The sequence below is a fragment of the Bos grunniens genome, chromosome 23 (assembly GCF_055505025.1).
Source record: "Bos grunniens cultivar Pamir isolate PY7600 chromosome 23, Bosgru_T2T1.0, whole genome shotgun sequence".
Classification (NCBI taxonomy): Eukaryota; Metazoa; Chordata; class Mammalia; order Artiodactyla; family Bovidae; genus Bos; species Bos grunniens.
In genome coordinates this window covers 5,093,370-5,105,472 of record NC_141187.1, presented here as the reverse complement: position 1 = coordinate 5,105,472, position 12,103 = coordinate 5,093,370, and the positions used below count along the sequence as shown (strand labels likewise).

Here is a 12,103-nt window from a genome sequence, read left to right as displayed (position 1 = left end):
TTCCTCCAGATAAGGTTATACAAGCTCACATCCCTTTTATGAATAACAAGGCAATATTTCATTGCTACAGGGTAGGCAAACCATCACTGAGAGAGTGAGTATAGTGATTAAAATAAGCAGTCACCATACATGATATCATCTGTTCTACACTGGAATTAATGATGTGTTTCCAACAAACACAAGGTTACTCAATGGTTATTAAAAAGATCCTTTACAATTTACAGGAAATGCTGACATTAATACTATCAATACATTGAAACAGGCAACAGGCACATGAAAAGATGCTCAACATCACTAATTATGAGAGAAATGCAAATCAAAACTACAATGAGGTACCACCTCACACTGGTTAGAATGGCCATCATTAAAAAGTCTACAAATGACAGGTGCTGGAGAGGATGTGGGGAAAAGGGAACCTTCCCACACTGTTGGTGGGAATGTAAGTTGTAGCCACTATGGTGAACAGTACGGAAGTTCTTCAGAAACTAAAAATAGAATTACCATATGATCCAGCAATCATACTCCTGGGAATATATCCAGACCAAACTCTAATTCACAATAGAGTTTGTGAACACATGCACCCCTGTGTTCACAGCAGCATATTCACAATAGCCAAGACAAGGAAGCCACCTAGATTCCACCAACAGATGCGATCCATCAACAGATGGGGGAACAACGAGGATGTGGCACATATATTCAATGGAACATCACGCAGCCAAAGAATGAGATCATACCCTCTGCGGTGACGTGGATGGATCTAGAGATGATCATACTAAGAGAAGTCAGAGAAAGACCAATACCACACGATACCACTTACATGGGGAACCTCAACTGTGACACAAAAGAACTTACTTATGAAACAGAAACAAACTCAGGGACACAGAGCAGACTTGCGGGTGCCACAAGGGAGGGGGCTGGGCGAGGGATGGAGTGGGAAGTTGAGGTCAGCCAAGGCAAGCTTTTATACATAGGACGAAAAACAGCAAGGTCCTATCGTGTAGTACAGGGAATTATATTCAGTATCTGGGGATGACCCATAATGCAAAAGAATGTAAAAAAGACTGTATGTATGTGTGTGTGTGTATACGTATGTAAATTATACAATGTACGTATTTATTTATAAAATTACTACAACACTGTAAATCAATTATACTTCAATTAAAAAACAGAAAAAACCCTCAAGATACTTAATTTTAAGACAATTAATGAACACTATATCCCAGGGGGAAAACATAACACTATTAGCACTGCAAATTCCTCATTTTTAGAATCAAAGATTAGAAAATAATCTGTTGAAGAGCTCTCTGGACCACTTTCATAAGGGTTTTGCGAGTGCTATGTATTATCACAAGAAAAATCTTGATCTGAAAACTTTGGTCAGAATTTTATTTGGTTAGTTATTTAATAGTATGTCTACTTACGTAAACCATTTTAATCTGTAAGTTGCAATATAAGTTACTTTGCAAAAGAATTTAAAGTAGCTCTTGATTAAGAACAGAATTGCAGAGGCTTAAAAATAAAATTTCAAGACCAGTTATTAAACTACTTGCCTTTCTTACAAAGGTAAAAATTATTAATTTACAATTCTAATGGCGTAATTTTATAGATGTTATACTGCTCAGAAAAGGACATTTCATCTTTCAAATGTGTATCTAAGTGCAACAAAATTGATCAATTTTGCTCAGGAGCCACATAGCCCCCTAGAAAAAACGTGCTTCCTGGAGACAGAAAAACAAGAGTGACTATATTTTTTAATTTATTTTTTATAGTGAAGTATACTTGATTTACAATGTTGTGTTAATTTCTGTTGTACAGCAAAGTGACTCAGCTATACAGATACATATTTCTATATTCTTTTCCATTATGGATTATCCCAGGATATTGAATATACTTCCCTGTACTGTACACCAGGACCCTGCGGTTCATCCATCCTATAAATGTCCAATCCACCCCTCCCAGCTTCCCCCTTTCCACGGAAACCACAAGCCTGTTCTCTATGTCCATGAGACTGTTTCATAGGTAAGTTCACTTGCATCATAGTTTAGATTCCACATGAAAGTGATATCATATGATATTTGTCTTTCTCTGTCTGACTTCATTTAGTATGATAATTCCTCGGTCCATCCATGTTCCTGCATAACGGCATTACTTCCTTCTTCTTTATGGCTGAGTAACATTCCACTGTTATATATTTACGTACCACATCGTCTTTATCCATTCGTTTGTCGGTGGACATTTAGGTTGCTTCCATGCCTTGGCTATTGTGGATAGTGCTGCTATGAACATAGGGGTGCATGTGTCTTTTTGAATTACAGTTTTATCTGGACATATGCCCAGGAGGAGGGTTCCTGGATCATATAGTGGCTCTGTGTTCAGTTTTATGAGGTACCTCCACATTGTTCTCCATGGTGGCTGCACCAACTCACATTCCCACCAACAGTGTAGGAGGATCCCCTCTGAGTAACTAGTCTTAAAAGATCCACCTTCTATGAAGAAGGCATAATAAGACAGCCACACGTCCATGTGGGTAGGTGCATGCGGACATACCTATGTAAGGATGGAAGATACAGATAAATTCTAAAAACGTACCAGATCTTTCACTACTTCTCAGAAAGGAAGATACTCACGCAGCTGGTATTTGCAATCAGGAATTCATTTTCTCTATTTTGTTTGGCTTTCTCACTTATTTTTTACTGAGCATTCATGTAACTCACTTTATGCTGGTCGATGAGAGTCCGGAGAGCATCCTCATCGTCTGGGAGAACACCATGGAAACGAAGCGTCTGCTCGGCTTCTGCCAGCCACTCCAGGAGGGCGTGGACCACCGAGTGGAACTCCTCCGCCTAAGGGTGCACGCGTGCCCGAAAGAGATTCGCAAATATGCTTGTTAGTAGAGTCAAATCTTCCTCTCCATGGAAAAAAAAAAAACAAGTCTTACATTTAAACTGATTCATTATATCCATGATTCCCAGGAAAAAGAGAAAGACACATGGTGCTGCATTTTACAAATGTAGGAACATCTGTTGCAAATGCCTGTAGGAAGAACAGTTCACCATTTTAACCATCTGATTTGCAGGGAATGGCAGCCCATCTTAATGTTTTTGCTGAAAAAAGGCTCCAGCAGCACTTTTATGGGAAGATTAGAAAACCTCACTCTGTAAGTCACTGAAATTCTTCGGAGAGGAGATGGTATGTGGGAGAAGGTATGGAAGGATGCTCTAAGAACTCCTCTAAGAAGTTCCTAAGAACTTCCTTGTCCCAGCCGAGACAAGGGGGGCACCACTGGCGGTGTGAGCACAGGACTTTACCTGGCGCAGGGCAGCCTCGAGGCGGCTCTGCTTGGAGATGGACAGGGCGCACACAGTCTCCCAGCGGGTACTCAGCTCCTGCACCTGGACCCTGACCCAGGAGGAGTCATCCTGGTTGCCCTCGATGAGCTCCCCGGCCGAGCGCTTCAGCGCCTGCACACTGCTGGTCCTCTTCCCCAGCTCCTTCTGGAAGACCTGGGAGCAAATTTGTTAAAACGAACTTTCAATTGCCAAGCCCAAACAGTAACACATACTATATGAAACAGGCACGTGCACCTAACATCATGCACGGCTCTCCAACACCTACGGTTTAACAACTCGGGTTTTCTGCAGAATTTCAGAAAATAAGACAAGTCACACCACTCCTGTCAAGTCCGGGCTTACATCAATTTGATCAACCTTGTAATGCCTTCCTGAGTGAATGTTCCTTCTTAAATAATATGTTGGGTTTAAATACTGGTGGGCACCCTCTTTATTTCAATCCCATGCATCAATGCATCAAATTCAGGCCTTCCCTGGCTCCACTGCAGGGGCAAGGGTTTGATCCCTGGTTGGGGAACTAAGATCCTAACGTGTGCCACATGGTGAGGCCAAATAAACAACCTCCAGAAAACAAAATGCGTCAGACTGTCTCTGTGATTCTTTGTGAGGGTGTTCCAGCTGCTCTGGACTCCGTCACCCTGTGCTGGCCACCAGACTGCTCTCCACCAGCAAACGCGCCTCAGAGACTGACTCGAGGAGAAGGGCAGGGAGCCCAGCGGGGCTGGCACGCAGCCTTTTTCCTTCTAACAATCCTCTGTCGCATCTTTCATAGCACCCTGGGCACTAACTCATGAGGACAGGTTTTAGAAGCTCAACCCCTCATCTGTCACCTTGAAGAAAAAGCTTTTTATTCTTCTTTCTCGCCCAGTTCTGGTGCTGATTTGCCAGGGGTTAAAATGACTTCTTTGGCCACAAAATGAACCCATTTCTGACCCTAAGAGTCTGTCTGCAACCAGATCTTTCAAATAACCATCTTCCTTTATAAACTAAAATCAACTTATTTTTCTAAAAAGTCATCACAAACGAACACTACCAAGCACATTTTATCCTTTTGACTCTATCCATGAGTTTCTAGTCTGATACTTGGATCATTCACAAAAGCGAGCCTGTTGAAAATAATCCAAAAACAGCGTGATGAGTTCTTTGCTGACTTCACACTGACAGTGTTAAATGAGGCGTACCCATAGATAAACACACACACACACACACACACACACACACACACACACACAGATCCAAGGTACAGGCTCTAATGCTCCCACTTGTGATACGAGTAGTCCAGCGGTTCTGAGTAGACCTTCCAATGCACTCTGCATACGTTAACTTCTTATTGGGCCTTTCAATTGTATTACTAATGCTGAATGATTAATTCATTCTTGTTGACCTTTGGTATATAAAAAACCTGGCAAGTGCCTAGGGGAGTAAATATTTAGACAGTGAGCTTATAAAAACGGCATTTATGTACAAAGTAACATTACATTATTCATTACTCACTGAATGAGTGCCAGGGGATGGGAAAGACTGCATTAATCACCCACAAAACATTTGTCTCAGTATAGGCAAAGCAACATAATTTAAAGCTTTTAACATGTTTGTAGACCTGATTGATGCTCTTCATCTATTCTCTTAATTCCTGTTCATGTTCAAACCTAACAAATTCCCTTCTATGAATATAATGTGATCATGGAATGAGAAAAAGGCAAACAAATATGCAAAACACCAGTTATTTTAAAACTAACAGATAAGATCAAAACAGCATAACCAGGAAGGTGTAAAGAGAACATTTAAAATTAACTAAAGTTTCTGAACTGCAAAATTATAGAGAATTATATATGAATTCAAGTGGAGTGTTGTAACTGTGCATGCGCCTAACAACCCTACAAGAGTACCAGGCCTCATGTTGTTTTCAAGATTCTTTAAGTTTTAACAGCATTTGATCCTAATTGAAGACCTCACACTCAGTATCAGTGGGAGTCTCAAATATCACCTCTGACTTCTACAACAGTTTAACATACGTATCAGGAGATAGCAAGGAAACCATCTTTCTTAAAGTAGTAATCAAATCCCTGATGGCTCACGCGGTTATCTCATGAACTGCTACAGGCCCAGGGGCAATAACACAGTTTCTGAGAACAGAGACGCCGTCTGTGATGCAGCGCATGTCACAAACATGGCATTTCAGCAACGACCTAGTTCCAGGCCACCGCATGCGTGGTTTTAAATTGCATCACACAATTACTTAAATGCATTAACTAAAGATAATAAAACATTCTTATAAAGCTCTTTAAAGTGGCAGACAATGAAATCACTTCCCAAATTCTAGCAAGGTATCAGATGTGGAAATGTAAAACCAGAGTATTTCACTGATACTAAAGCAATTTTCCTGCATGGCTTTTAAAGCGGACTTCCTGATTCTGCTCAGAGGCGTACGTATTTCAATATTAAAGACTATGACGCAGCATGACACAGTCTCTAGATCTTAAAAGGCTCAATGAAGTAATTACAGTTCCCTCTATATTCAGAATACTCAGACGAGATAAAATAACATGTCCCAGATAATCATACCTTGTGATTATCGATCAGATTCATCACCAGATCGATGTCTCCATGGACAGGCTGGTCCTCGGCCAGCTGGGGCTCGACCCTGTAGAGCCAGTCAATGAGGGCCTGCAGGGCGTCCGTGAATTGCCCAGAGAATAAGAGGGCTTCCTCCAATTTATTTTGTCTGGCGGGAAAAATGGAAAACAATCAATCTGGGCAACAAAAAAGCCACCCTCTAAGAACGGAACATCTAAAATCCATCTGCGAAGGCTGGGCAGACCTCAAGAGAAAAAGGAGCATACTAGGATTGACTGCGGTTTCTCTGCTTTCCTAAAAAAATAACAAAATTTCTTTTTTATCCCTTAAATACATGGCATCTATTCCAGGAAATGTCCCTCATCATCACCTCTGGAAATCATGGACCCTTTGCTTTCGTCATGAAAATATGTCTTTTCCATGAAAAAATGTACATTTTCAGGAGTCACGCAGTACGTTTGAGTCTGTAGAGGTACAGTTCCATGGATTTAAACACGTCTGTATTCATGTAACGTCATCGCAATCAGGACACAGTCTATCACCCCAAAGCCCCTCAGCTGGCTCTGTGGTCACCGTGCCCCACCGCTAACGCCTGCCACTCAGGCGTCTGTTCATCGCTGGGCCTTTCTGTCTCTGCAAGAATGCCTTACAAAATGCTGTGAAATCATTTAGAGGACATTGCAAAAAGCTGTAACCTTCTGAGACTGGAGACGATTTTAAAGATTTTTTTTAAAAGTAACCATAAAAACATGATGAAGCTCCTAGAGTGAAATATATAATATGCTGTTTAATTTGGACACTGACAAAAGCAATTAGACTAACTCTGGATGAGAAACTTGAAAGCATTCATAAGCAGCATGAACCTGCCTGCCAATGCAGGAGACACAAGAGGCGCAGAAGTGATCCCTGGCTCGGGAAGATCCCCGAGAGAGACACAAGAGGCGCAGAAGTGATCCCTGGCTCGGGAAGATCCCCGAGAGGAGGAAACGGCAGCCCGCAGCAGCACCGGTGCCTGGAGAATCCATGGACAGAGGAGCCTGCTGGGCGGCAGTCCACAGAGTCGCACAGAGTCGGACACAACTAAGCGACCGAGCACACGTGCGTGCACAAACTCTGCAACCGCTATTTTACTTTCTCAGGTGCTTAAAAACTATTCGAAGCTTTGGGTTTTTCCTGGTTGATACGTGAGGAAGAGGAGGCAGGAGACAGGAAGGGGCGGTGGGGCCAGGCTGGGAGGACGCTGCTGAGTGCAGTGAGGAGCCCGTGTCCTGGTCCACACTCGAGAGCTGGTCCCTAAGGCTATGGGCAGGGAGGCCCCAAGAACCCACTCTGCTCTAAGCACACAGGTCTGCTGGGATGTGGGGATGGGTGTGAGGAGGACAATGGCAGACCTGGGGGCCAGTCCCATGGCAGGGGCGGTGGGAGGTGCAGAGGGGGAGGTCATTTTGAATGAACTGAGCCCTTAGAGACAAACAGTAATGGACAGCAACGCCTCCAGGGTGAACAGGTGCTCTCCAGGCACAGGAGACACGTACTCAGGGGCCCCAGCCCTCCCTGCAAGGCACCAGGCCTGGAGTCCGCCGGGTCCAGCAAGGCGAGCGGCCGCCGTCGGGAGCGTCTCACCTCTCCACCGACTTCCCGCAGATGGTGTCCCACTTGTCCCGGAGCTCACTCAGCATGTCGTCCAGCTTCAGGTTGTCGTCAGCCAGGGTGGTCTTCTCCTTCAGGGAACGCCCGGTCCTACTGGTGGTGTCGTACACAGAATGCTTGGCTCCGAGGGCTTTCTGAAACTCCTACGTGTTCAACAAGAAAACAGTGCGCATGTCTACTCGGGACCAATCCACAAATGGGTAAGAGACAGTGAAAAACCCCGGACAAATAAGCGGAGACACGGGCCATCGTTGAGTCAGGCGCTGCAGCGTGTACAACACGGGAACACGCCAGGGGAGAGCAGAGTCTTTACACTTTCAAACGGAAGGATTCACTTTTCGCAGAATCCAAGTGTCTTTCAGAGCACCTACCATTACCACAAGAACAGGTTCCAAGCAAAACCAATCCTGAATCTCATGTAGATATAAACTGCAAACAATATAAACAGTGATGATAAAATGGAATTGCTAATAAACTATTGAGAGACCCAAGACAGTTTGTAGAGGAAAAGGTAGCTAGTACTCAGAGCAATTATGACTTAAAGTCCAGAATGACTTTATTTTTGGCAGTAAGTTTCCCAGGTGGCACCAGTGGTACAGAACCTGCCTGCCAGTGCGGGCAGCGTAAGAGACCCAGCTTCTATCCCCGAGTCAGGAAGAGCCCCTGGAGAAGGAAATGGCAACCCATCCCCATATTCAGGCCTGGAGAATCCCATGGACAAAGGGGCCTCCTGGCAGACTACAGTCCATGGGGTCGCACAGAGTCAGACATGACTGAAGCAGCTTGGCACACACTCATGTACTCATTCCACTATCTATTTTTGTAGTTTGTTTTCTGTTATTATTATTTTTTCCTGTTATTCATAATAGAATGCTAGATTTAGAATCATGGTATTGACATGTGTGTTTATCTCCTCACACATCAGATACATAACAAATGTTATAGCTGAATACAGGACAGAGTCAACGTTTTTAAACATATCCAAATGATAAAGAGAAAAGACTTCTTTTAAAACTGGCTTAATGTACCTTGTATCCTTATCTCAGAGAAGGGTGACCATGACAGGTCATACTAGGAAAAAGAGAATCTAATAGGGTTCTGCACACATTTGTATGCCCAGGACTTCCTATGTTAAATATGTAACATGCTTTCATCAGACTTCATAATTCCACGTCTATGCTTACGTTCATATCAGGCGGTCGGTCTACTCTGAGAAGGGCAGGGAGGGTGCTGGTCCCTGTTTCTGGGCTGCCAGTGCTGGAGGGGCAGCTCTTGGGAAGATGCAGAGGGGCCAGCAGGACAAGCCACTCGCAACCCCTCATCCAGCCAAAGAAAGGGCCCCCATGATCCCAGCATCCCGACCCCTGCAGTCAGTAACACCCATGAACAGAGCCACCAGCCTGGATAAACACAATGGCTAGAACTTCATGATGACGATAAAACTTATATCAACCAATTTCTCACAGCCTTTTAAAAATTATCATGTTCCAAGCAATGATTTACATGTAAAACCTAAAATTACAAACCCGTTGAAGGAACATGCTCCTTCAACACACATCCTCACCCTGAGGGCTGATGATCACATTACAAACAGAGTAATATATAGGAAGACCCAAATTAAAAAGTGCTGGGGAGAATGGGGAAGTGGTCTTTGAATGGCATGTGATTGGATATATACATTAGAAAATACAAAAAACGTTGTTTCCATATCTTCTTGTCTGCACAGGGAAGCCGGTGACCATGTCCCTTTGAGGAAAGGGGTGAAATTTCACACACATACACAATAATACCAACTTAGGATGAGGCAACCAATTTTCCCCACTGCACTGTTTAGAGCAATCTACATGGCAAAACATTCTTTTCAGTACACAATTATCTTCTGCATGGCTATGAAGGAAATGACAAGACAAGGCAGTTGTGATAAACTGAGGTACCAATGTTCAACCTCTGGAAATCCTTCATGTATTATTTTAGATAGTTAAAGATCCAGTTTTAATCTTGTGTGTTTTCCTTTAACAGCTAATCCTGGAATCATAATGGAATGATTCTTGGAGAGTAAAGATACTACTGCTCTTTGATCAACAAGAAGGGCAAACGGTTTTAAATTTAGTATGAGTCCACATTGGACAGCCTTTCTTCTCTTGTGATGAATAAACACGCAATCAGATAAGAATTTCAAAGTGACCTTGAGACGTACAATGACACAATGTGCTTCCTTTAGCTGCCCACCCACCTTATGCTGTGCCAGTTGCGTTTTGATTTTGTCTGGGTCGTTGGCAATTTCCAGTTCAGAATCCAGAGACTTTTCTGACTCTTCCAGCCACTCCATAAGCTTACTCCAAGCGTCATGGAACTGTAAAAGAAATTCACATCTTTGTCCAGTCGGGCACACGCACTAGATTTGAAATCGAATACATTTTTAAACAGAAACTAATAGTAACAGAAATGTAAGAAATTATTTATTCAAAGTTTTCCTTGAAGAAGAAGGAGAAAGAATATTTTCATCAGCAGATTGCAAAACATCTTGTTAATGCTTCTGTGGTCACGCCCCACGGTCACTTTGTTACAACTCATTCAAACACAGTCAGCCTTAACAGAAACAGAAGTAGGGCTTGGGGAGGCAGGGAGATCAAGCAGAACACCCCCAACCCCTTCTTTTGCTTAATAACTAACTAAATATAGACCAGCATGCTTTATGTTATCCCATAGGTCTCTCCTATTGCTTTCATTTTTTTTTTTTTTCAATTTGGCTTTCTGAATGCTGTTCTGATTGGAATCTAAAATATGACACAAATGAACATTCTACAAAACAAAACAGATTCACAGACAGAGAACAGACTTGTGGCTGCTGAGGGGGAGGGCGAGGAAGGGAAGAATTGGCGAGACTGGGATTAGCAGATGCAAACTGTTACATATGGGATGGACAAACAATAAGGTTCTGCTGTACAGCACAGGGAACTCTGTTCAATATCCTGTGATAATCCATAATGAAAAAGAATATATATTTGCGTAACTGAGTCACTCTGCTGCACAGCAGAAATTAACCACAACATTGTAAATCAACTATACTTCAATAAAATAATAAAAAAACAATAATGTAGGCTTCTGCTGTTGTCTCCTGACAGATCTGGGTTTACTTCTCAGGTGTTTAATTCCTATGATAAGAGAGGGGGACAAAAAGGATAAAGTTTGTACATTCATTTTTAACAAAAAGGGGCCATTACATTCCTATTTAATGCAAGGACAGTTCAGTGTCTTTCTTGTTGCTCTCTGAACCCTCCCATCAAAGCCTGAGCCTCCCATGTTGGCTTTATATGTAAGAGTGCCCACCGTACCTGAGTTCTAGTAAAACAGAATTCTGTCTGTCTTCAACCTTGAACTATTCTGGTGCTATACACACTGAGTTGGCCAAAAAGTTCGTTTGGGTTTTTCCATACGATGGTATGGAAAAGCTTGAATGGACTTTTTGGCTGATCCAATATTTGATTTCAGCTGGTACTGTTTCTGGATACCAAACTGGGAAACTGGTTACAAATTATTTCTTCTAAGGAACTCAAGGGAACAGAAACATAGCAAAAACTTGAGCAATCAAAATATAGTCTGCTTTCCATCAAAGAACATGAACAGTGAAATAACAAAAAGACTTCTGACAACAAGCTCAGTGACAGCACAAAATGGCAAGGCAGCAAAGGTCCAGGGGAGACCATCTCGTTAGAGACCTCTCCCCAGGCCCCTCCCCAGGGGTAATCAACTCAGCAATGAAAACAGAGAGGCCAGAACAGCCACACAGATTGCCCAAGTCAGAGAACTGCAGCCAAGATCTGAGCCAAACGTGAGATACCAGAGTAAATAAATAAACAGCTGACGATGGTGCCCGGCCATCTGCAGACAGCACAGCCTGTAACAACCGAGCAGTAAGTACGAGGACATAAATGTACACGTTCTGAGACTGGTTCTGCTCTCAAAACTGTTCTGAAGTCACTCAAATAGAAGAAACAACATCCCTCTGCACGGAGAACAGTACCCTTACATGTTTAACTGAACAAATTGAGAAAATAAGATGGACTCAATAGAGAACGGTGGAAGACAGTGGCCGATCGGCAACTGATATCCAAGAGGCCTTGGTGATCAGACGTTCCTAGCTCAGACTGCGTCCAGTACAGCCGATGGAGCTGCACAGGCGGGAGGAGACATGGCAGGTCTGGCCTGAGTGCTGTCCTACAAAAACATCCAGGCTGATTCCATTCCAGAGACGCACTTATAACATGGAACACACCACACTTCCCACTCAAAAGGAGACACGCGGCCTGTAATCCTATCACAATTCAATTTGTCATTTCGCAAGCCTTTAAACATGTTATACTGACTGCTTGAAATGCTCCAACACTGGACTCCCAGGTCATCTACTGCATCACCCAACTGAACCTCGTTCCCCAAATAACCAAGCCCAACACCAATGCCAGACAAATGCAAATGAATGGGGTAGAAAGAGTCATGATAAAGATGTTATTCCAAGAAGTTCCTAG

The 12,103-nt window shown here is 43.1% G+C and overlaps 1 protein-coding gene across 1 annotated transcript in view; it reads right to left on the bottom strand.

Annotated features, from left to right (window-relative positions):
* Window positions 1-12,103, bottom strand: part of DST (dystonin) — a 406,366-nt gene that overhangs the window by 22,545 nt on the left and 371,718 nt on the right. Inside the window, 5 exon segments of the mRNA XM_086370990.1 lie at window positions 2,715-2,843; window positions 3,309-3,503; window positions 5,916-6,075; window positions 7,551-7,720; window positions 9,811-9,930. Coding sequence (XP_086227116.1) covers window positions 2,715-2,843; window positions 3,309-3,503; window positions 5,916-6,075; window positions 7,551-7,720; window positions 9,811-9,930 — 774 coding nt within the window.